The following is a 27,757-nucleotide window of genomic DNA, read 5'->3' as shown; positions in this document are numbered from 1 at the left end:
TTATCTCTGCAGTAAACACCGCGACTTGAGACATCGTCGTCGCTGCTGAGTTTGCTGAATCTGCTGATACACGTTACCTGCCTTCACTTACAGTTGCACTGTTTAATGTCACTTGAGTCTAGGGATCAATGGGCTTATCTCTGCAGTAAACACCGCGACTTGAGACATCGTCGTCGCTGCTGAGTTTGCTGAATCTGCTGATACACGTTACCTGCCTTCACTTACAGTTGCACTGTTTAATGTCACTTGAGTCTAGGGATCAATGGGCTTATCTCTGTAGTAAACACCGCGACTTGAGACATCGTCGTCGCTGCTGAGTTTGCTGAATCTGCTGATACACGTTACCTGCCTTCACTTACAGTTGCACTGTTTAATGTCACTTGAGTCTAGGGATCAATGGGCTTATCCCTGTAGTAAACACCGCGACTTGAGACATCGTCGTCGCTGCTGAGTTTGCTGATACACGTTACCTGCCTTCACTTACAGTTGCACTGTTTAATGTCACTTGAGTCTAGGGATCAATGGGCTTATCCCTGCAGTAAACACCGCGACTTGAGACATTGTCGTCGCTGCCGAGTTTGCTGAATCTGCTGATACACGTTACCTGCCTACACTTACAGTTGCACTGTTTAATGTCACTTGAGTCTAGGGATCAATGGGCTTATCCCTGTAGTAAACACCGCGACTTGAGACATCGTCGTCGCTGCTGAGTTTGCTGAATCTGCTGATACACGTTACCTGCCTTCACTTACAGTTGCACTGTTTAATGTCACTTGAGTCTAGGGATCAATGGGCTTATCCCTGCAGTAAACACCGCGACTTGAGACATTGTCGTCGCTGCCGAGTTTGCTGAATCTGCTGATACACGTTACCTGCCTACACTTACAGTTGCACTGTTTAATGTCACTTGAGTCTAGGGATCAATGGGCTTATCCCTGCAGTAAACACCGCGACTTGAGACATTGTCGTCGCTGCCGAGTTTGCTGAATCTGCTGATACACGTTACCTGCCTACACTTACAGTTGCACTGTTTAATGTCACTTGAGTCTAGGGATCAATGGGCTTATCCCTGCAGTAAACACCGCGACTTGAGACATTGTCGTCGCTGCCGAGTTTGCTGAATCTGCTGATACACGTTACCTGCCTTCACTTACAGTTGCACTGTTTAATGTCACTTGAGTCTAGGGATCAATGGGCTTATCTCTGCAGTAAACACGGCAACTTGAGACATCGTCGTCGCTGCTGAGTTTGCTGAATCTGCTGATACACGTTACCTGCCTTCACTTACAGTTGCACTGTTTAATGTCACTTGAGTCTAGGGATCAATGGGCTTATCCCTGTAGTAAACACCGCGACTTGAGACATCGTCGTCGCTGCCGAGTTTGCTGAATCTGCTGATACACGTTACCTGCCTACACTTACAGTTGCACTGTTTAATGTCACTTGAGTCTAGGGATCTGTGGGCTTATCTCTGCAGTAAACACCGCGACTTGAGACATCGTCGTCGCTGCTGAGTTTGCTGAATCTGCTGATACACGTTACCTGCCTTCACCTACAGTTATACTGTTTAATGTCACTTGAGTCTAGGGATCTGTGGGCTTATCTCTGCAGTAAACACCGCGACTTGAGACATCGTCGTCGCTGCTGAGTTTTCTGAATCTGCTGATACACGTTACCTGCCTTCACTTACAGTTATACTGTTTAATGTCACTCGAGTCTAGGGATCAATGGGCTTATCCCTGCAGTAAACACCACAACTCTAGACATCGTCGTCGCTGCTGAGTTTGCTGAGTCTGCTGATACACGTTACCTGCCTTCACTTACAGTTACACTGTTTATTGTCACTCGAGTCTAGGGATCAATGGGCTTATCTCTGCAGTAAACACCGCGACTTGAGACATTGTCGTCGCTGCTGAGTTTGCTGAATCTGCTGATACACGTTACCTGCCTTCACTTACAGTTGCACTGTTTAATGTCACTTGAGTCTAGGGATCAATGGGCTTATCCCTGTAGTAAACACCGCGACTTGAGACATCGTCGTCGCTGCTGAGTTTGCTGATACACGTTACCTGCCTTCACTTACAGTTGCACTGTTTAATGTCACTTGAGTCTAGGGATCAATGGGCTTATCCCTGCAGTAAACACCGCGACTTGAGACATTGTCGTCGCTGCCGAGTTTGCTGAATCTGCTGATACACGTTACCTGCCTTCACTTACAGTTGCACTGTTTAATGTCACTTGAGTCTAGGGATCAATGGGCTTATCTCTGCAGTAAACACGGCAACTTGAGACATCGTCGTCGCTGCTGAGTTTGCTGAATCTGCTGATACACGTTACCTGCCTTCACTTACAGTTGCACTGTTTAATGTCACTTGAGTCTAGGGATCAATGGGCTTATCCCTGTAGTAAACACCGCGACTTGAGACATCGTCGTCGCTGCCGAGTTTGCTGAATCTGCTGATACACGTTACCTGCCTACACTTACAGTTGCACTGTTTAATGTCACTTGAGTCTAGGGATCTGTGGGCTTATCTCTGCAGTAAACACCGCGACTTGAGACATCGTCGTCGCTGCTGAGTTTGCTGAATCTGCTGATACACGTTACCTGCCTTCACCTACAGTTATACTGTTTAATGTCACTTGAGTCTAGGGATCTGTGGACTTATCTCTGCAGTAAACACCGCGACTTGAGACATCGTCGTCGCTGCTGAGTTTTCTGAATCTGCTGATACACGTTACCTGCCTTCACTTACAGTTATACTGTTTAATGTCACTCGAGTCTAGGGATCAATGGGCTTATCCCTGCAGTAAACACCACAACTCTAGACATCGTCGTCGCTGCTGAGTTTGCTGAGTCTGCTGATACACGTTACCTGCCTTCACTTACAGTTACACTGTTTATTGTCACTCGAGTCTAGGGATCAATGGGCTTATCTCTGCAGTAAACACCGCGACTTGAGACATTGTCGTCGCTGCTGAGTTTGCTGAATCTGCTGATACACGTTACCTGCCTTCACTTACAGTTGCACTGTTTAATGTCACTTGAGTCTAGGGATCAATGGGCTTATCCCTGTAGTAAACACCGCGACTTGAGACATCGTCGTCGCTGCTGAGTTTGCTGATACACGTTACCTGCCTTCACTTACAGTTGCACTGTTTAATGTCACTTGAGTCTAGGGATCAATGGGCTTATCCCTGCAGTAAACACCGCGACTTGAGACATTGTCGTCGCTGCCGAGTTTGCTGAATCTGCTGATACACGTTACCTGCCTTCACTTACAGTTATACTGTTTAATGTCACTCGAGTCTAGGGATCAATGGGCCTATCCCTGCAGTAAACACCGCGACTTGAGACATTGTCGTCGCTGCCGAGTTTGCTGAATCTGCTGATACACGTTACCTGCCTTCACTTACAGTTATACTGTTTAATGTCACTTGAGTCTAGGGATCTGTGGGCTTATCTCTGCAGTAAACACCGCGACTTGAGACATCGTCGTCGCTGCTGAGTTTGCTGAATCTGCTGATACACGTTACCTGCCTTCACTTACAGTTATACTGTCGCTGTATTTGTAGTTCAAAACCAATCTGCCTTTCATATTTCTTATGACTATTTGGAACAGTGGAACAGTATATTTGATTACAAAATAACTGAGCTTGAGCATTATCCTTACTTACCTCAAGCCTCCCAGACGCCTAGTTTCTTTACATTGTCCAAACAACTTGAGATACTAATCTTCCTACTTGTACGTGGATAGACTTCTTATAATGTGGGGAGGGATATTTTCTATAACATACCCTAAATTGACATTGATGAACAACTGAGTTTGAAAAAATCCAAACAAGATCTCTTTAAGTTTACGGCCCATTTTCTTCCTAAACAATAATCTTTGTCGCTTGACAAATATTTCCCTTTGTTAACGATATTCAGCTGTTTCTAACCAAGTTTGATGTATTCTTTCATCCATTAGTACCAACTGTACTGTTATAATTTACGTAAGTATAATAATTATATTTAATTACTTACTTACTAACTTAATTATTAAGTTAGTTACACCAAACTTGGTTTATTATTTTGTGTATTTATTCATTATATTTTAATGTATAACTTATACACTATAAAATATATATATTTTATATATATATATATATTTTATAGCACATATTTAACTTCTTGCAATTGAAAGAATAAAAAAACACGTTCTGCTCGTTTGTTTTAGTTCTGCTATAGTGACTTAATGAATAATGAACGTGTCGACACAAAAATTCTTACAATAACTAACCAAGTACAGCAGAGCATGTTTAATGGTATCCATGGATGTTGTCCATATACTGGAGCCAAACTCGATTGTATTCTAACAAATCCCAACGGAATCACTAATTGACTGGAAGGTACTCTGCTCCTTGAAAAAACATTGTACATAGAAGTTTACTTTTATACTGGCAGAATATTGTGTTTCTCTCAAGGCAACTTGTAAATACCCCCGCCACAGCAAACCTGCCGACTAAGCAAATTTTCATTTGTCTGAATTGATTTTCAATTAAATCTATCAATAACATTAGGTTTAACGAGTACCTAGGTTTGCTGCTACAAGGAAACTAATAAAGTGTGTTTTTTAGTAAAATATTAATAGCTTGGTATAAAATAAAGAAATTTTCCAAGTGATCAAAATATATCCATAAATAAACAAACTATAAAATTTTGCAATATTCTCCAAAAGAATGACATGGGAGTTTTTATATTTATTTTATTTTTTATTTTATACGTTACCAATAACCGTACAAAAAGACTTTGATGTAATAAATTATTTGTTTATTTTTTTAATGTCTTTAAAAAGGTCTAAAGAGAAATTGGAAATATTTGTGTTTTGAGAGTCAAAAATGAGAAAAAAACATTTTTTACCCCATAAGACCCCGTTCCCACGGTCCGATCACGCTGGTTCACGAACTCATTCAAGTGTATCCCGCTTTACACCTTTAAACCAAATTTCATCAAAACAAGACAACAATTATTCAAGTTATCCCGTTCACGGAAAGTATTTGAACGAATAGTGTTTTTGGCCTCTGGGGACATCAAAATGAAAAAGTTAATCGGTCCCGGGCCTAGGTCCTACCGTGCCACCTCCGGTAATAACTACTACCCTATAGGGAAATTCGCTAATAAAATTACCAATACGTTTTAGTAAGATTTACATCACCTTCTGAAAATTCACTGAAGTTCATGCTTTACGATGTACAGTGCGTCGTAGAGTTTGGGCATAGCAGTTATTATAATGGAAGCAATGATGGTAACGACGCATTTATGTTGATTATAAAAAAAAAATACTTTTCATATTAGAGGTCATTAAGATCGGATCATCAAAATAAAAGGAAATAAACATCTGAATAAAAGTATGGCCGAATGTATATGCAATCTCGTGCATGTCTTGGATACATACATTGCTATGAAAGAAATAACATTTTTAAATCTCACCTATCATAAAGTTACATGATATATTCATCGATCTCTATTATTACAACGATATGTTATAATCCTGCACGTCCCTGTCTTCATAAGATATATTTGAATAAACGTAGTCAACTCTTTACAAATCTGGCTATGGAGCAATAATCGTGACAATCATCAGCAGCATCTTTTTTATGAAGCTTAACATACAATTTTGTACCTTTTATTAATAAGATGGAGTCCTAGTACAATATAACACGATTTTAAATTTAAAGCCATTCGTAGAGCAATATTCATATCTGAATACGATTATTCTAAGATAACAGAATGACCTTTAAAAATGACATTTGATTTCACACGTACGAGTTAGCAATTTACCTATTAACTTTACGATAGTAACGCTATCGTCTGTAATCAATGTTGCACAATTGAGATTTACTCTAGTGTTCTCAAATTACATTGTTTCGCTACAGTAAATTGGGATCCAGCAAGTCTGGCCAGCAATACTAATTCAGCTTCGGGAATTACAACACAGCTACTTTAGCCATTCATCATTATAATTCGGGTTATATAAGTAAAACACAGAAACGCATTATTTTTTTATATAAAATAATACGGGGGTATGTTTCCTACCTTACTGTAAATTGTATACAGAATTTTAAGTTTTTCATTTTCAAAAATGTTTGCAATTATATTATTCTAAATAAGTTTCAAATACAATTTTGATAATATTTATGACATTAACATGCATTATTAATAAATCACAATCTGTGGTTGACGTCACCAGAAAGGAAAACCTGTATAGTATTATCAGTAAACTGGCGGTCTTTTCCTAAACATAGCGAATAATGTCTTTGAGTTGTCCAAAATAGTGCAATGTTACGAGCTAAAACGAGCCACGAAACCTTAGCACCTCATACTTGGTTATCTTATGCATATATATAAACGTACGTTTTTAAATCCAATTTTAGTGACAATTAAATGTTTGTATTACATGTGCTTATAACATGTCACATAATTTTTCTTGTTTACCCCTTTTCAAGTTTAAGCAATCTGTCCCTAAGAAATACTTAGAATGGATTATAATCAGATATAGGTACGCCTACCGGTGCTAAAAAGAAAACTATTTAAATACAAACAAGTATACAATTTTAAATAATAGTGAGTGAAGATCAAAATATTATTATTGAATGTAAATCGTTGATTGTTATTAACTGTACACCAAAACAACGTTCAAAATGTTTTTACCCTTATCTAACTAACTCAACACTTGCATTAACTTAATTGTGCCATTCGACAGTTTTAACTTGCGGACGAGTAAATTAATCCCACGATGAAGCCATTTCCCAGAAGCTGATTCTGAGGCAGCAGGTGTTTTAGTGACTATCACAATATTTACCTCTCGGATGTTTGTAGCGTCAGTCGCGACCTGCTTTCATGTATTGCCGACATGTTTGGGACTAACATTCGTAGAACACAGCATTGATATGTTATTGCAGGTGTGTTCCTTAGATATCTTTAGACATGTTAGTATCCTCAAATTATATAATTATCTACCTATTTCAGTCAAATCATGCACTTAAAAAATAGGAAATATGGATAAGTAAAAAGATAGCATTTTAATTTTCCAATCACAAAGAATGTTTATGGACCTTTGTATACAGACATTCGTGAACATGTGTATCTTACATGTTTATTAAAATAGCTAACTTTATAAGAAAAGGTTGGAAAAGGGACTGTATTATATCGCCCAGAGAAAGAACGTAATTTTTGTATTCTTTAAAAAGGATCCTTGATATTTGGAAAATGTTTTGAAAAAGGTATTTCTTGCATAAACATTATATAGTAACAACAGAATATATTGATGGTAAATATTTCATTACGTATTGAGAGCTTTAACATGATGTACGATATGCTAAATATTTGTATTTTAAAAACGCCTCAGTTTTCGGAACATTCTGTATTAAATTAATTAAATGAAACACTACAACTAATTTTACACCCGAATTATATTTTTGTGGTCCATGTTTAGTGAGAATTTGGTGATTATCAACTTAACTAGCATTTAGTAATAAAAGCCCTGACTGTTTACAATCGTAAAATGGAACCAGGAACAAAAGGAAAGTTAAGACAATTATTTCCATCGGTGCTCCCAAGTTATTAGTTAGTCATTAATTAATGCCTGTGTAAATAATGAGTTAATACGACTTGGTCAACAAAGCATGCTATTATAAGCGTTAACTCTAATTTGAAGTCAATCGGTATAAACGTTTTTCGCATATTTGTCAGGAACACTTTTCACGTCTCAACACTGGATGGCACTTTTGAATATTTCTTATAATGATTTTTTTTATGTAGTCTATATCTCACATTTGTTATTTTCTAACGTTGGTTATAAAATATAAATAAAATTTTTTTGTTGTCAAGATTGCCTTTGCAAAGATTCCAACAAGTCTCTGTACCAAGCAATCGCTGTTTACAAAAAATAACCCAATCGATGTATAAACGTGTGTGTTTTTATTTTTTGACGACTGAAACCAAGCTTAGATTTTAATATCTTACATTTAAAATGAATACATCACTCTAATACTTCCACAGGGTTCAGTTTTGGTATGCATGAATACTAATTTAAAGTTTTAAAAATTCGTAAACTGTTTTATAATTCGGGTATTGCGTTTTTGTTTCAGTCCCAAACGCGAACTTCGTCGGGACTGGTAAGTTTATGGCTCAGACTATTTTTCATTAACGAAAAAATCGCTTCGTAATTTTTGTATAATCTTGGCCAAATTGATTTAATCATATTTGACTTTTTTTAGGCACAATAAACAAGCAGTTGGATGTTTTTTGTTTAGTTTGCAAGTAATAATAACACATTGGATACCAAGTCTCCTTTTTGAATTCTCCCTCTCGTGTGTGTTTGTAATAAATCACATACTGATAGTTTAAATGGCTTTTACGACCATGTATATAATGTATTATGTGTTAGGTTTAATTATAATGAAATTCATCAACCGGAGTTGATGAACTTGATGTATGATTAAAAACTTTTAAGAATTATATTTAGACAGAATGGTATGTGTAATAAGTAATGTTTTGAAAACCAGAAGTTACAATCCTAATCTTAAAAAATAGTCCTTTATTTTATTAAACAAAACAACAAAGCAATTATTATTTAGCATTTCCTGCTTAGCTATACCTAGGTAGATGGACCTAATGTCACTGTGGGATATACCTTAAAACACTAAGCATTCCCTAGGTATGTTTTACTAGACTACAGCTAAGTAGAGGCAGCTATGTAGCTAACGTTAAAATATGACATGGAGACTTATGCGTTGACACCCTTGAGTGGTTCGGAGATATTCACCTCACAAGTGCCAAACCAATGAAGAGCAGTTTATTTATACCTCGGTCCAAAAATACATACCTTAGTAAATAAGTAGGTGGACATTTGGTTTACTCCAGGCCGTACTACACGACGATATAAACATTTTGGATAGGTGGACGTAGTACGATATAAATTAAAATAGTATCAACGTTAACATATTACTTTAGATTTTAATATTTCTATTTATTCAGTGCCTAAAATATATGTTAGTACCTAATGCATTTAATTAGTGGTTAAAAGTTTACTCAACTTATGACTATAATTCGTAGAATTAACTAGCTTTACGCTCTACGCGTACTGTATATGGTTTTACGTGATGTAATCGTTCACTGCTAGATGTTGAATGGTTTTATATATTTTAAATATTTTTGGCTTTATAATTAAGAGGTTATAAATATTGGAACTATTATTTTAGATGCATTATAAAAAGTTTATAATACTCTTTGTTACACGTCCTCGTTATTCATTGTGAAAACGTACGAAAACATGGCTTCCAGTACTTTTAGGATTTTTATTTTCATCGATAATGAAATTGGGAAATTTCACTCAAAGAAATGTGGAAATCTTTGTTTTGTTAGTGTAATAACACAACTGGTGGTGCAACTGTAATTCTATCCCATTCTGTAATTATTTAGATTGCAAATATAACTTAGCATCATTAACTTCAAGCCAAGTTGCAACCATCCGAAAGTTTCCCGAAGTGAAGTTGTAACACTGAAAAGTTCCATCAAAGGAATAAGTTTGCCTTCGGACCTTGGCAACTAATATTCTAAACAATGAGTCAATAGTAGTTAATCCTTGCTTTTAATTTAGCTTTGGCGTAATTGATTACCATCTCAATAATTATGTGTTAAAAAAATAAAGGATTTCAACCACAATGTACCAAGATATATTTAACAAGAATTTCGACAAACAATAAATAATATAACTTTGACAATCAGTGTCTATAATAACTTTTTTGATGAGTTTGTCTTAAATAAATAATTAAGGTGGTTAGATAAGAAGGTTATGAAGACATGGAAATACAACAATAGTCTTTGTACTTATAAGCACTGACTATATACCATAACTTCTACTACCATAAGTTATGGTATATCGTCAATGCTATTAGTGGTTATTGGCATGATTTTGAAAATCACTAATTGGAACTACCGGAAATGTTTGTTAACAATTGGTTTTACTAAAACGTACAAATAAACAACTGCTTATGACACAACTTTAGTTGTAATCTTTAAAGAAGGAGAGTGTATGTGGGTGTATCCAGCATTGTCTCCATGACACCTCACTTCCAGCCTCTCATGGTTGCAGTAGTAGGAGGATCTTGGTGGATAACCATTTCTATATTTACATACTTTACATACTACCTATTAGGCTCTGCTTCTAAGTTTTCATAGTTAACCTTATGAAATTATTTTATTGGTCCTTTTTAATGGAAACCTCTTCTAAAACCCTTTGGCGTGTAAAATTATAGTTCTTAAAATTTTATATGAATGTTCAGAAGAAAAAAGTGTGTTAATGACACAAATAAAAACAAGCCCATGGGGCGTAGCCCAAGGGAAATATGAAAATTAAATTGTATAATATTGCATTGTCTTCCATTTGTGAGATATGTTTCAAGTTTCAAGTCCCTAGCTCATCGGGAAGTTAGTATAAAATTGGTTGCAAAATTTGTAGCGGACAAGAAAGTGACCTAATAAAAACGTTTTAAAAAGGGACAGTAAGGAGCTTAAGAGGCTTTTTAGCTTAACGCCAGGAAAAGTGAAATACTGTTTTGTATTCAACGTAATCATTCGATTAATCGAAAGAAATACAAAAATTATTAGAGGGGTAAAAATGTCCACAATCGGCCATCATCACCATCACCAAATTTAAAGCATTTTGTTCTTAAAAGAGAAAAAATGAATACAAGTATTCATACTAGCCAAATTAAAACCGTATGCAAATATTGCAATATGAAACTTTAAAAATGAAACTGCATGTGTGTGCTGTATTAAAGGTAAAGTCAAATTACAATCATTACAAGTACCACCACCACAGCTAATAAGAACGGAGCGATACCGGACTTCCATTTTTAAACACAATCTAATCTTTTTTACCTAACCTACGAACTATATTTACCCATCATATGTCTTACTAATTCTCTGACAGTATTAAGCTACCAACATATTAAATAGCAAAAGGTGTTTTAATATACTGGCTTAAATTGTATAACATGTACTGCGCCACTCATCCTACACTCATCCTTCACGCATATTTCGGTTAAAATAAGCACATAGTGGCGTCCCCATCTTATATAATTGATAATTGCTTTGTTTTCGTAACTATTTCTTAAAATTTTACCTAAATATTACAAGTGTGTTTTTAAACCTTTAATTAGTAATTTCTCCACATTAATACTATAAAGATTTGCGTTAATCATAACCAAATTTTATCATTGAATATATACTACATTAAGTAGCCTACATGCAGTCAATGATTTCATCCATTTCATAGAATATGCCCCTAATGCTAAAAACCTTAATGACTGTTACGAAATAGAATAAAACAATTGTGTATTAGAAATAAGCTACGTTTGGCAGGTCGTAGTTATCTTCTTAATTTAATGATTTGTTCTGGAGCAAGCTGTGGCCCGGAAGTTGGAGTTAAGGGCCAAAGTTTTGGCTTCTTCTTCAGCTAAAAAAGTTTCCGATAACGATCGATATCAGAAGACTGTACTAAAAGTACATAGTTGCATTTTTTATATGTCTTTCTTGTACTGTATTAGTTTACCATCATACATACCATTTTGTTAGATTAATTTAATTTTAAAATCCGTTGAAATTAATTTTTTAAATTATGAACAAGGGTCAAAATACTTCGATTTCTATCATAAAACCCGGATATGGCTAGTTTCTAACAACATATTAGCAAACACTGGAACATATTATGGATTATTGCTCTATTTGTTCCGCTTGTAAAAATCGAAAGACAAAACTGAACTGCAAGAGATAGGAAAGTTGTTTACTAGCAAGGCATGTTGCTGGGACTGACGCTACATTATGATATAGAACCGACGAATTCACTAATAATAAAATTAGTCATGAGTTTGTTATACAGTGTGCATATTTTGTTCACGTAATGGGGGCCAGATTAGGTTGTTTGATGCTTTCGAGGACTTGTCTAACTACTTACGCCGACATAAAATGATATTTGAGGTAGCCAAATATTTTTTTACTATGGCAAAAGTGCGAGCAAGCCAGTACAATGACCATCGATCATGTTATAAATAAATCTTATTTAATTTTATGAGGTTAGGAGAATTAATTAGTGAAAATCAAATTTTTGACATTAAAATCAAAAGTTTAGGCTGTACTACAAATTGCTCATTGTTGGTGCTGACTTCTGCTCAATCTAGCCAACGATGCAAACTAAAAAAAACTGCACTTTTTTACCTTCTTAAAGTTATAATATATATATTACTACGTTTGCACACTTGCTGTTAATAAGAAACTACTTGATAATCATTGTAAAACCTGATCCGTATAAAAAGTCAAAGTCAAATACAAATTACTCGTGTAAAACCCTGGCAAGTAATGGAAAGCCTAATGTGCTCTTACTAGAAGGAAGGCGTCGCATTTGAATTGCTCATCTTGCATTATCGTCGCTTTGAAGCTTAGAGGATTCGATTATTGTTTTTACTATGCTCTTAGGTTTAAAAAACCTTTCCCTCTTTTACACTGAAATACAAAACACTACATCATCACAGGGGTGTTCTGATACGTTTTTAGCCATGTATGTCAAAACATAATCTAGCCAAAGAAAAAATCAAACCTAATACAATTTCTAAAGCATAGAGATTATTTAAACGTGTTTAATACTGCTAAGTTTTAAATTAGAGAAGGTAATGTTGGTGAACTATTCACAATCATGTTAAATTCAAAATAATTTTAAAAATATGCTTCGACAATATATCTTATTTTTGTGTAGAATAATCAGAATCCACAACTTATATTTCCCGTAAATCTGACCTTGCATTGTTAGGATAAGAGGTAAGGCATTCAGAGTAATAATTTTGTGTTGGGCGGTGCTGCAGGATGCGGTGGAGAAAGTTGGGGTTAAGGGCCAAAGTTTCCCGCAGATCCCAAGAAGAAAAAGTTAGTTTGTAACGATCGGAAGCCGAATTATACTTAGCATAGAAATGCCTAATGGATCGCAGACAATAGCACGGACTTTCCTCAACAATTCCTTATCGTAAAAAGTAACGGTAGTAAAGTCTATTAATGAAATGTAATTCTTACAATAATAGATAGGTAACATTTATGGGATTAAAAAGTAACACATGGCTCTTTGTAATAAACGAGTTAGATTTTTACCTTACCTTGCCATACACTGTTTCTGTTTCGAGTATTTTGAACGTATTTGCACCTATATGAACCCAAATGTGTGCTTGTATATTTCCAATTTAAGTTGGTTAAACTTAAAATTTAATTTATTATTAGAAATGAGCTAAACGCCATTCAATTGACTAAACGAAATATTTCAAATGTTATACACGTTCTTAAAAACCATATGAAATGGTATTTGTTCAAAATTAATTCAATTCGCTTTATAAAATATAAAAAAAGTTTTATGAACATATTCCGGCCATATCAAATACTGCTTTTCAAACGGTATCCATTACAATTCGGTTTATTAGCCAAAGATCCCCTTACATTTACAACGGATCGATGTTATCAGGTGTTAATTATTGGCAGGGACTAATTACAATCTCATCACGCCAGCCAATCAACGGTGTTTACAAAGCTGCATCGAAATGTTTTGCTGGTGTTTAAACAACTATTTCTATTGGAGCACATTAACTCTTTGTAAAGGTTTTATTTTAGTACGATACATAGGTTGTATTGTATACACTTGCCCTATCAGTGACTTTGCTTTTTATTCAGCCAGCACTTAATTAAAAGAAAATGTTTTATTGTTAGATAACGTATAGTCGAGGCGCTGAGGGGGTTTGAGCATGCATAAAAGTGTAACGAAATTTGACTTTTGATTGTTGCTATGGGTACCTAGTAGATGAAGAAAATCGATGTTGTCGCATTTCTAGGTGGTTAATAACATGGGGGGAGGGGGTGAAGTTGGGGGGCCGCCCGGGGCCGCCGCGCACAAAATAGCTTATATCTCGTGAACCAAAAGTCATATGAATACGTTAGACATGTCAAACTATGCAGAAAAATGCATTCTACAAATAGATTATGTAGTAGTTTCACGGAAATTGACAAGAAGTTACTAAAAATTATATTTTTTAAATTTACGATAAGTATAATCAGGAGTATAATGGTTTTTGTTGTTGTTTAGAACCACTAATTTTTTAATTGACAAATTTTGAGAAGAGTACACAATAGGTAAATAGTACTTCTGTATAATGAAACTATTGCGGTACATAACTTAACAGCTATACAATCCTCAGATCCAATAAACATAACACAAACAAAGGCACAAAACGCGTCGCGGTCATTGTTCCTGGTGCCGTAACTATTAATGGCGAATACAGTTCAGGCTGAGACTTATATTATACTTTTAGAAAGATGGGGATTCTGAGGATTCATTTTCATATACATATAAAATAGTATTGAGCGACCATTATGTAGCGGGAAATATAGTTTGTAAAAGAAGAGAGTTCAAAATATATTTTGGTGGTGGATCGTTTCCATCACAATCTGAAACTGCAATAAATTCCCTACAATTTATACATCTCCGAATCTGAGGTTGGTTATAACAATTTTATGTAGTTTTGAAAAGGTCATAAAAATTATGTTTTCGTAAAAAAATGTTAACATTTCACATTCTGACGTAAATTACTCAGGAAATTTCGATTTCAACTACATTTAACTATACATTTTTAGAAAGAGCTTTTACTCTTAAATTATGCAGTGTAACAAGGCTACAAATACAAGCTAAGGAATACAATGGAAACTCCATGTAGCATTATAATTTTACTTCTTATCTCTCAATCCTTGACCCCATCTGGGTACCAGTGGTGGTTATATTTTGGCCCTTTTGTAGTGGTACCATATAATTCACCAGAGAACGGTAACATGCCCATATAAGTAGATATCTATTATATATTATGTTTCAGTGATAAATGTAGAATATAATAATATACAAATATATATTTTTCAGCAATGCTTTTAGGCGTAGTAGCAAGAGGTTTGCAAATTTTTGGATTATTCAACTTAGAAATGTCTAAATCAACATAAAAATGATGTTTTTATCCATATTATCCAAATGTTAAGGTTGTGTAAAATATGATTCCTTACGTAGAAATATCAATGTTTTTTTTAATACACATAAAAATAAAATTATAAAAAACTACCAAACTATTTTCATTACCAAATTGTATTTGATTGTTGAATGAGAAATAAATTTATTGCATCAACAGTAAATAAATATTATACCGCTGTAACAATTTAGTATTTTCACAAAAATTTTCAATATAATAATTTAATTTTTACCATATGTTTTTACTTTTATCAATATGTCAATCCATCTCTCTTTATCAAACCTTGTATAATATATGGCCAAACAGACCAATAGGTAATTGATTCAATACATTATAATATAGAACATTTTCAAATAACCTTATTTCATGTAAATAAAATAACCTATAACTTTTTTTAACAAAGTTGCTTCAATTTCAATATCATTTTACTTAAATAACTTGTCAAAATTCAAATTTAGCTCCAATGCAAATGAAAATTGTTATAATATATGTGTGAACAGTGGCCTACAATTTCCCGTGATAAAGTCAGCATTGACATATGTGAATGCAACAATGCATCAAACCTTCCTCACTTCCAAGAGTGCTGAGCTAGTATGAAGATATAAATTGTAAACTGCATATTTTAATATAATTTTTTTTTAAGTGCATATATTTGGAATAGTGAAATTTGATTAAAGAAGATCCGTCCTTGTTACAAACATTAATAACTACACAACATCAAGAAATTTAACTGTGAAGAAGACATCAATTTTGGTGAGATCCCTCCAGTAGACATTTTCTTTCCTTGGATCGAAGCCATTACAACACTTATAAGCCTAACTTTTGAGCTTTTGTACCAGAATTTAAAAGTCAAGAAACTAATAGAAACTTATATAGAACATAAATTAATTAACCTTTCAGAAAATAATTCGAACATAATTTATATTTCAAAACAAAATTTTATTAGGCTAATCACAAGATAATTTTAATCACAAGATTAAATTCAAACGCCACTCGATCACCCCACCTGAGATAAATATCCATGCAATATAACCCCTCAACCTAAATTAGAACTATTGTAATAGGCCTAGCCTAAAGCTTAATTTAGTAAATTCATTTGCCACCCTTTGTAAACTTTTATTGTGAACCCTTAGTTTCTTTTCTTTTACCATCAATTTTGTATTGTAATGAAATAAATTTAAGTTTAGATACTGTACATGGAGTTTCCATTGTATTCCTTAGCTTGTATTTGTAGCCTTGTTACACTGCATAATTTAAGAGTAAAAGCTCTTTCTAAAAATGTATAGTTAAATGTAGTTGAAATCGAAATTTCCTGAGTAATTTACGTCAGAATGTGAAATGTTAACATTTTTTTACGAAAACATAATTTTTATGACCTTTTCAAAACTACATAAAATTGTTATAACCAACCTCAGATTCGGAGATGTATAAATTATAGGGAATTTATTGCAGTTTCAGATTGTGATGGAAACGATCCACCACCAAAATATATTTTGAACTCTCTTCTTTTACAAACTATATTTCCCGCTACATAATGGTCGCTCAATACTATTTTATATGTATATGAAAATGAATCCTCAGAATCCCCATCTTTCTAAAAGTATAATATAAGTCTCAGCTTGAACTGTATTCGCCATTAATAGTTACGGCACCAGGAACAATGACCGCGACGCGTTTTGTGCCTTTGTTTGTGTTATGTTTATTGGATCTGAGGATTGTATAGCTGTTAAGTTATGTACCGCAATAGTTTCATTATACAGAAGTACTATTTACCTATTGTGTACTCTTCTCAAAAGTTGTCAATTAAAAAATTAGTGGTTCTAAACAACAACAAAAACCATTATACTCCTGATTATACTTATCGTAAATTTAAAAAATATAATTTTTAGTAACTTCTTGTCAATTTCCGTGAAACTACTACATAATCTATTTGTAGAATGCATTTTTCTGCACAGTTTGACATGTCTAACGTATTCATATGACTTTTGGTTCTCGAGATATAAGCTATTTTGTGCGCGGCGGCCCCCCGGGCGGCCCCCCAACTTCACCCCCTCCCCCCCCATGTTATTAACCACCTAGAAATGCGACAACATCGATTTTCTTCATCTACTAGGTACCCATAGCAACAATCAAAAGTCAAATTTCGTTACACTTTTGTGCATGCTCAAACCCCCTCAGCGCCTGGACTAGTAGACAGCCATGCAAAAGTAAACAAAATAAATGACAGACAATTAAATAGCCTATTGGCGTTTTTATCTCGAACTTTCGTACTGTTAGCAAATTAAGAAGTATGTACAAAGTAATTAATTTGCACCATCAACTAGCTCGGACAAGAGAAAGTGGTCAACTTTAGTCATCAGGTGAAACTTGAGTTATAAATCAACCAAAACAAGCATCAGTTGGCTAGTTGCCTAGGAACACAACAATAGCGTCACTGAATGGACTCCATTGACGATTTCCTTTGGCAAAGTTGCTTGAAACAATCAGTGAATGTCCCATTCCTCCTACACAAACATCTGCATACATCGACCTCTCTGGAAGATTAACCATTTAGGCAATCAATAATGTTTAATATTAAGGTTTATTTTTACAAACATATTCCTAGAAATATTAGCGTTATCAAACTTTTTCTGATGGTTGATCATAATTACTGTTGTTATGGAGGAAAACAAAAAGTCAGGATTATAGAGAATTTGGTCCAGTTATGTGGGGGTCTAAAAGAACCAGTTATGTCATAGCTTAAACTGTTCTTCTTTTCTATTTATTATCACCTACAATGAATTGTAAATTTTTCTAAGCTAAGAAATCGTGACTGCAGTTTTAGATTTATTATTCTCATAATTAATTGATAAATAAATGATATATGCTCAGTGGGTGTTTTTTTTTTTTTATAATTTAAGGTGCCACAACAAACCATTTTTGACCCAATGAGAGAAGTTAATTTTTAATAAAAAATTAAATTAAAGAACGCAATTCAGACTTTGCGAAATCGTCAGTTTTCTTCGGCATAATTTTGTACTACCATGGCGATATTAACCATCACATAGTGGTATGAACCCACAGGATAGTAGTGGATGAAGAAAAGAACATGCCGCCAAATGGGGGGGGAGAATTACGGTCAGGCTTTCTATTTGTAATCCACAGAGCAGGTAGGTACAATGTCATCAACAGTATTTACAAGAAGTAGACATTTGTTGCAGTACCAGCTGAAAGAGGTTGTGTGGGCCGTGCCTGGTGTGGACGCAGAACTACCTGATTGGATGGACTTTTCAATTCCTATAGGGACAGAGTCATTATGGAGTTGTGGTTTGAGGACAGGCTTTGAAATTGTATTCCAAAAAGCTGGTAGCTGCAATGCCATCAACAGTGATTACAAGTAGACATTTGTTGCAGTACCAGCAGAGGTAGTGTGGGCCGTGCCTGGTGTGGATGCAGAACTACCTTGTGACTTGTCAGCTCCTCATGGGGACAGAGTCATCATGGTGTTGTGGTTTAAGGATGCCACAGGAGTGCCATTGTACAGGTAGGTAAAAATATAGCAAAAATAAAAATAAAATAATTAATAAATTCTCATAAATATTCGTTCCTCTTTCATAAAAGCCCGAGTTCTAAATAGAGCAGCTGTGGTGGTGTTTCATCTGGTATAAAAGACGAACCTTCCTTCAATATATTGATTGATTTGAAACAATCTTTAAGCCAAATTTAACTTCAGCATAATCTCAAATAAAGTGCAAACTGTTTTGGATGGCAATAACGTATACGTTAGTGCAATCTTTTAATTAGTTTATGACCTATGATTTAGGTCTCAGCACCTAAACATAAATCTCTTCCTTACAATCTGAATATATTCCGCACATTAATATTTACCATCATAAATGAGTGTGAATTCAAGGTATTTCACTTTCCACTTATGTTTGTGAAAGTTAGTTTATAATTGGGTAGAATAACTTTTACTGGAGAACTGAATAGCTTGCATATAGAAATGCAAGTTTGACTTTAAGATTTCGTATTTGTATTAGTAGTCCTCACAGTGCCTGTGTATCCAGTTTATATGTCAGAGTGGGGGCAAGGGAAGTACTGTAAACGACATATGTGTGACAGAAGGGACGAAATAATATGAACGCGGTTTTATAGCAGGAACATAACTAATTTAAAGTATCTCTGACGTTTTACAGCCTTGACGCCCGTAATCACACCCTCGGCGACGCCCCTCTTCACTGGGCCAGTACAGACTCCCAGGGCAAAAGATGTCACTTCCTGTTGCGATCATCCGACCCGGACCATCGCGCAGCCCTCAAGATCACCAACGTCCAGGAAAGTGACGAGGGAATCTTCAGGTGTAGAGTCGACTTTCTAAATTCTCCAACGAGGAACTACAGAGTCAACCTCACTATGTTAGGTAAATCAACCGGGAGCCAGTAAGGTGGATTTATCAATTGAGTACAACCAGTCAACCGATTTTACAAACATTTGAAATAGTTATGAAATTAAGAAGGAATCATAAACTTCTTAAAGTTTCACGCATTCCACGACAACTAAATAAATCGTAAAATTGTATGTTTGCTGTTAATTGTTAAAAAAGTGAGTATTGTTGTATAAAATGTTCAATAAAGAAAAGCTATAATGCTGCCATCAATACATTTAATGTATTTCATTCTATAATTTGAAGTAAACCATGAACAAGATAGTAATACTACATTACACCAAAGGAAAACAACTGTAAGTTGTAATCAGTTTGACTCAACGCCAATGTAAAAACCTCCATCCTCAATAATAACTCTAGGGCAGCATGGAGCATCTCCTTATCCAGGAAAACATTCAGACCTCTCTTGGTAGTCACATGTCAGTCCACGGCCACAGCTATGATAGCCTTCCCAGTCCAAGTATAAGCTTCGTACGACGATTAAAACTTTGCTGCTAAAATCCAAAACACGAAAGTGAACAGCTGATGAATCCATGAAAATGGTTATACATGTTGTTTTTCACGTCAGTGTTATCAGTTTAACGATATTTAAGTTGTAAACAAATAAAAGCAATTAAAGTTGACAAGATATAAGGGTGAAAATACGCAAAATAATATATATATATATATATATATATATATATATAAATTCTGTACCTGATAAGTATTACCTTAAACTGCTTAAACACTGAAACTTAAATTTAGTTTATGCAGTTCAAATTTACACAATTAATTATGCATTAAAACGATGAGAAAACTAGGGAAAGCGGCAATCTTTTACTATTCCAACACATTTAAAACATTCAAATTCAAACAAAAATAAATTAAATCATATTAATTATTCCTTATCCATTATCCATCACAGAGCCTCCGTCCACTCCGCAGATTATGGATGCTGAGGGCAATGAGGTGATGGGGGTGGCGGGACCGTTCCTGGAGGGCTACGACATGCAGATGTCTTGTCACGTTAGTGGAGGTAAGACAATACTATCAACTACTCATGTTCTATATAGTGATCATAGGTCGACTAGGTGATAGCAGTAAAATTAATCTAGCTGGAGGCTAGATTATATTAATATCCTAATGTATATATCATGTTGCCTTATTGGATATGCGTATCAATCATTGTACGCATTATTATCAAGTGTATCAATCTAATACTGTATTACAACCATTTGTATTACATTATTCTATACCATTATAATAGTGTATATTAAGACAATACTTTACAAAATAGCAATCTATTTATGAATATTATTTGTGGGCTTCATTCACCTTTATTTTTGACTATGGTGTCCAGGACTCGTCAAAACACACACAAACAAGCAGACCGGTATATAGAAAACACGCAATGGCCCGTCGCATCAAATTAAGAGGTTTCGCGGAACTCACAAAAAAAGTTGTGTTTTGACGAGTCCTGGTAATCATAAACAAAAATAAAGATGAATGCAACCCACAAATAATTTACATAAGTGAATAACACCTCGCCTAAAAGAATGTAATTTAGAAACGAAATTGTTATTTGTGTAACTAGTGCACTAAGTGGTACTTTGCTGCAATTGAGAGGCGGAAAGTTTCTCGAGTGCAGCCAAAGAGACTTTGCACTCGTGCTATATATTATATTTTCCTACAGTTACTATAAAGCATGAATAATGGGTAATCGTATATTGTAGCCTATAACTTATACAAATGGAGATCTGACAAATGAATTCTATACACTTTGATGAGGCATTGTGTATAATGCCACGTTGTCAATTGTGTGTCTTAGGACGACCCAGGCCGGATGTGAGTTGGTGGTCGGACGGTCTGTTGGTAGATGACAGGAGTGAGAGTGTGTCCACCAGCTACGTTGTCAACCGACTGTTCGTAGGCACCGTGATCAGATCCCTCAGAAACACAGTGTTCGAATGCCGAGCTCAATCCATTCCTTCGGCACCTCCCGTGTCTAGGAAGGTTTCGATTGAAATATTTCGTAAGTATTTTGTGACTAATGTTAAAGTTAGAAACGGACTTCCATGTTTATTTTGTTTAGCACCGGTACAGACGTATTTATGTCTTTTGACTTAACACGCTGTTTATTTTTAGTGAGCATATACAGCCCAACGGGAAAAACATACAATATACAGTATAGTGTCCCAAAACCGATGGTCACTATATAGTGACCATCATTATATACATTGAATTGGTCTATCATAGGTTCAAATTAAGAGATCTCCCATTATAAGGGTTGCATTAAAATCTTAAATCCGGTAAATACAAATTTTTACATCGCTACTTTCTGCTCATATACTCCTGTAAAACTCGAAATTCTTACAAGGAACGTCCTGGACGTTGTGAAATCTTTGTATTTTAAATTCATTATGGGACAATTATGAAACCATTGTACCCGCAATAGTTTCTTAAATACAGTATCAAGATTCCCTCCTGTTCTAAATCTTCTACGTTTACGCTATTACTAATTGCTCAGCTAAAAAAACGATATACTAGAGTATGCACTCTTCTTAGATTTAACCACCAAGCTTAAGAAAGCAAGGCGAGTTACTCGGTTACTCCGTTGATTTTTGGTATTACTTGACACATTGTATTGTTACAGTATTTACTGCAATAAGTGGATAGTGTTTGAAGTTGTGGGTATAATTCAGGTTTTGTATTTAGCTTATCAGCTTATTTGAGATTCATCAATTACTCAGATTGTTCTAATTAGGAGTATATACATGCTTTACAACAATTTTAGCAATTACTTAATTCGGTAAACCGGTTGATATTTCAAATACTAGTTTATGCAAACTAGATGACCTGTTAACAGTACACCATTACTGTTATATAGGGCTGGCGGTAGCGATAGGAGACAACACATACACATAGAGTTAAGCGACGCTTATTACAGACATAACAGTTGACTGTCGATACAAATGTGTGTATCTTATTGCACGACGTGGCACTATACGGTTACCCTCATACATTACACCACCGATACTGCAACTATGCAATGTATGGGATGCGATCCAGTCATGATTTGGCTCATTCCTGTTACTAATTTGGATGATAATATGTAAAGTTCTACTCCAAACAGTCGTTTTTAAAACATTTTGGACATAGTAATACTGTTGGATTAAACCACAGACTAGTTTGGTTATTTTGTCCCTAGCAACCGTACATGTTGACGTCAAGAAAATGCGTTGTAAACCTCTTCATTCTGTTGTATGCACACTCCTTAAAAGATTATATTTCCTAGCGTTAAGTCACGATAAGTATTTATTCTTAAATATATTGTAAACAATGCAGCTTCGCAACTGTATTTAACGTATCTGAATCAGGTCATTAGTTGTTTGTATTACTTGAGCAATTAATACTCACGACTAAAGTAAACTCAAAGTTATAAATGTTCAAATTAAGCCTTTAAAACTATAAAACCAACTTAAAAATCCACCATCTATCTACATTTTGTTTAAAACTGCTGATTCCTTATTGATACATGCCTAACCAATGCAACATAAAAAGCTAATAATAATTGTACGAACTTTAAATAATATAAACCATAGAATATTCTAGAACAATGTATAGAAAGGTACTGGTACACTCAATAATAAGTACTAGTAAACTCGTAATAACTCACGATTGGGCCCTAATTAAAGCTACGTTCTTGTAACCAGTCGGTAGATCTAACTTAAAATAACATTTACGATTTGAAAATTTTTAGTTTATTATACCCATAATTACAATTATACAGGGTGAACAAAAAGTCAAGAGCCCCCCCCCCCCCTCTAATATTTCTCCTAGTAAATATACAGAGATATCCTTTTGGTGGTCGAGCAATCTTTGCAGGAAGTTTCATTTTATCATTTTGAAATTTTTGAGTGTCCCCCCAAAAGGGGGATTTGGGGGGCAACTCAAATATTTTAAATGTAAACCCCCTTCAAGTGACACCTCATTTTGAAGTGTTTACAAAAAATTAAAGAATGGTGAAAACTAGAGGTCGCTATCTCTTCTCTATCCAAAATGGTAGCCCGTCAAATGTTGTGGAAAATCAATGGTTAAATTGTTAATATTGGCTGCCATTTTGGATAGAGAAGAGATAACGAGCTCTGGTTTTCACCATTCTTTAAGTTTTTGTAAACACTTCAAAATGAGGTGTCACTTGAAGGGGGTTTACTTTTAAAATTTTTGAGTGTCCCTCCAAAAGGGGGGATTTGGGGGACAACTAAAAATGTTTCAATAGAATCCCCTATCAAGTGACAACTCATTTTGGAGTGTTTAAAAAACTTAAAGAATGGTGAAAACCAGAGCTCGCTATCTCTTCTCTATCCAAAATGGCAGCCAATATTAACAATTTTACCATTGATTTTCCACAACATTTGACGGGCTACCATTTTGGATAGAGAAGAGATAGCGACCTCTAGTTTTCACCATTCTTTAAGTTTTTGTAAACACTTCAAAATGAGGTGTCACTTGAAGGGGGTTTACATTTAAAATATTTGAGTTGCCCCCCAAATCCCCCCTTCTGGGGGGACACTCAAAAATTTCAAAATGATAAAATGAAACTTCCTGCTAAGATTGCTCGACCACCAAAAGGATATCTCTGTATATTTACTAGGAGAAATATTAGAGGGGGGGGGTCTTGACTTTTTATTCACCCTGTATATACATACTAGCAGTTACCCGGCGCGCGTTGCTGCGCTAACAAAATACATCTGTCTGTGTGAAAAGCATGCTTTTTCTACATTTAAACCGACGATAGTTAGGGATTGCACTAGTACCTTATAATGGTGACTGCGAAAGCAAGACACTAAGGAAATTGTAGTTGCTTAAATTCAGAGGGTAATTCGGATGAAATCATCAGTATTCTTATGATTAAGACTATTTCTCCCTTAAACCTACCACTGATAATTTTTGCTTTAATAAATTTTGACGTCATTTTTTAAATCGTTAGTCTGGTAACGTTGTACAGCTTAAGTGTATTTAAATTTTGCATTAGTATTATTGGAGTTCCTTCTTTTAATGACAGTAATGTGGTGGGTTGATGACAAATTGAGAGGCATTTGAATACCCGAGATAGCACGCACTATTATTATTAACTTAATAATTTATGTTAGATTGTGTGGGTATAGAACGAAAGATAAAAATATTAAGGCATTGTCATCCCTTTTACTGTTTATAATACTTTGATAAAGGTGTTTATGTTTTTAATATTTAACATTGGAGAATTTAAACGTTGTTGAGTGCACAGGTGTGCTGCGATTGGGGTTTAATACATTTGGACTTATTATTCAAAAGTAAAATAGTTTTCTGTGCTGCACTTGGTAGAAACACTGTGGCACTATTTCAAATCATGACTAATGCTAATACAGAATGTTGTGATTATTCAAACCTACAAAACAGTTGGTGAAAGTAAACATCTGCTTTTAAATTATATTTATTTGTAAACATTGTAGATCAAAAAGTCTGACATTGGCCCACTTAAAACTCTGGGGCAGAGCCCTTTTGGCGGATCTGCACCAAACTTCACTCGAACCATCCTTGAAAGATGCTTAATAATGCCTGAAAGTTTCATTACAATTTGTCGAGCGGTTTCGGAGTCCATAACGTATATACATACACACATACATACATACATATTTCCTCTTTTATAGATATAGATGTCTAAAGCTGTAAGTGAAACTTAGTTTTTGTTGAAGGAATTTCGCTTACATACAACAGTTAAAAATATCATTGTTATGAAACAGCAAAAATAAGCGGAATATGTACACTGATGGATTAATTGAAGTTAGTGTTAGTGATTCATGCTAATCATCATGTAAAATCGGGTCACTAATTACGTAGACTAAGGAATTACTTCAAAAACAATTAGTATAAACAACGATAGTCAAATTAATCTATTATCCCTGAATGTATGATACACGCTTTCGAATTTAAACGCATCGCTACAGATGACTACATTAAATTTGAAATTAGCTGTTATACATTAATTATTTATTTGACTTGTTGTGTATCAGTGAAGCCGTTGACGGTGAAGATCACATCGCCAGTGGAGGTGTTGTCTGCTGGCAAGTCTAAGCAGATATCTTGCGAGTCTACTGGTTCGTTCCCCCCAGCACGCATCACCTGGTGGTTGGACGGTGAGATAGTCCGACACGCAGTCACCACGGTAATTCAACATGTCTGCTTTTTACCATAACTATTTTATGTTCACACAAGCTGCCATGCCCGTGCTTTGCAACGGGAATAAAATGTGACCTAGAGAGCTATTAAAATAATTCTGATGTGTGTTTTAAAATACAGCAACTCTATGATATAATTTGAAAATATAAACTGATTTAAAAGTGTAAACCTACTTACTTTCAAACCCCTACTTTTTATGTAAATAGGTCCAAAAGAATATGACAACATACTGTACCTTAGTGTAGCAATAGCATCAAATGCTTCATATTGTTGCTTCGCGAAAGACATGTTTACCACCATTATTCAACTTTAGTCAAGCCTCTCTATATAGCTTACTATATAAATTACAAAATGAAACTTTGAGCAATACTTTTCAAAACGTATACAACCTTTCTTTAAACCAAACATAACCCTCATAAATCTACATAAAGCGTCACAAACATCTTTTTTTAGTAAATAAACAAACACCAGTTCATTGTACTGACCAGCTGTTTCATTAACTAAATTAAATTTAATCATGTAAACTCTGGAAGCATGCCAGGCGTAGCCCTTTGGAAATCAGCCTGTGGGGCAGAGCCCTTTGGAAATTCGTCCATATCAATACTTTTCGGCAAATCTACACACTCTAAGCTTCATTTTGATGTGCCATATGCCTATATTTTTATTTGGTAAATGGCCTTAACCGTTTACATACAATTTGATTGTATCACTTTAATAATATAATAGATAAATATGTTAAGAAATTTTAAATGTACAAACAATATTAAATTTCCAATCATGTTGCAAATTAATCCAGTCTAACATTGTTCCTATATGGGTAACGTATATTCTTAGAATATCAACAGAATTATTTAGGTTCGACTTACACTAACATGGAATATTTAAAATGGAGATTGGGGTCGAAACAGTGTATTAATGAACAATCGGATATTGAAAAATTTAATGTTCCTAAACAATATCATAGGAAGGGTAAGGAAGGGTAATATTTTTAGCAAATGATGACATTTATAATTACCTATGTAAAAAAAAAGTTCTCGAAAATAATACACTTATGACCGTAAGCTTGGTGGTGTTGATCATGAGTCTACTTAAACTTATCTCTGCACTTCGTAAGAGACACATACAGTGTTTTAGAGATAAAAACCATTTGCTGTGTCCTAAATGAAAGTGTTCAACTCATTATGAAACAACACATACTAACTTATGTAACATTCCTTCATTTTACTGATCTGTAAAAAAATTCTAAATGAATCAATAAAAATGTTTTAACTTAACATACATAAGCGTCTAACATTGCAAGTAGAGAGTTAGTATTGCAAATTCTTCTTTATTCGTAGCTTCCTTAAATGTATGTTAGTACAGTACAAGAATGAGCAATGCGTTTTTGACATATGTTTGTATGTGGAACTAAACAAGAACCCGCCATTTTGTTAATTACTAACAGTTTACGTGTGACAGATTGGTAACCATGGCAACAGCACCTCCAGCACACTCACGCTGCGGCCTGAGGCGGGCGATGACAGCAAGGAACTGGTCTGTCGGGCGGAGAACCCCAAGTTCAAGGGAACCATCATAGAGGACCGTCGCTACATCAGGGTGGCTTGTACGTATCTGCTTTACTCAATTGAGAATAAATTATGTAATGGAAAACATTACTTTTACGTGAGCGGATGTTATACTGTTGTAAATGAATTGCTATGTGATTAATCAGTATGTTTGAAATGAATTTCATATGTAAAACATAAAGAAATTCTGCTGATTGCATCATATACTAAAACAAAAAAAACAAAATACACTTCAGAATAGAAACCATGAATTTATTACAGGCACTTAAATGTTGATGTTCTGTCTACCAAAATTGGCTTACCTGTTTCTGCGTAATCCAATTGTTACATGTTACCGCAACTAGGTTTCGAATTCTAAGGAAGTCATCTTCAGCCATTAAAGGATGTCATGACCGTTTCATATAAAGGTTGTCAAAATAAGTACAGTAACTAAACGGACATGAACAAACATAAACATTACAAGTGTGGACATTTAAACTATAAAACC

The 27,757-nt window shown here is 34.8% G+C and overlaps 1 protein-coding gene across 1 annotated transcript in view; it reads left to right on the top strand.

Annotated features, from left to right (window-relative positions):
* The window catches only part of LOC129005076 (neural cell adhesion molecule 1-like), a 57,788-nt gene that overhangs the window by 24,830 nt on the left and 5,201 nt on the right, over positions 1-27,757 (top strand). Inside the window, exons 2-8 of the mRNA XM_054433868.1 lie at positions 8,131-8,157; positions 18,478-18,607; positions 19,260-19,483; positions 20,412-20,522; positions 21,315-21,518; positions 25,540-25,691; positions 27,164-27,308. Coding sequence (XP_054289843.1) covers positions 8,131-8,157; positions 18,478-18,607; positions 19,260-19,483; positions 20,412-20,522; positions 21,315-21,518; positions 25,540-25,691; positions 27,164-27,308 — 993 coding nt within the window. The remainder of the gene's footprint in view (positions 1-8,130; positions 8,158-18,477; positions 18,608-19,259; positions 19,484-20,411; positions 20,523-21,314; positions 21,519-25,539; positions 25,692-27,163; positions 27,309-27,757) is intronic.

The sequence above is a fragment of the Macrosteles quadrilineatus genome, unplaced genomic scaffold, assembly GCF_028750875.1.
Source record: "Macrosteles quadrilineatus isolate MER2022 unplaced genomic scaffold, UCM_ALF_1.0 Scaffold_15__1_contigs__length_3749704, whole genome shotgun sequence".
Classification (NCBI taxonomy): Eukaryota; Metazoa; Arthropoda; class Insecta; order Hemiptera; family Cicadellidae; genus Macrosteles; species Macrosteles quadrilineatus.
This window is presented reverse-complemented; position numbering and strand designations above follow the sequence as displayed.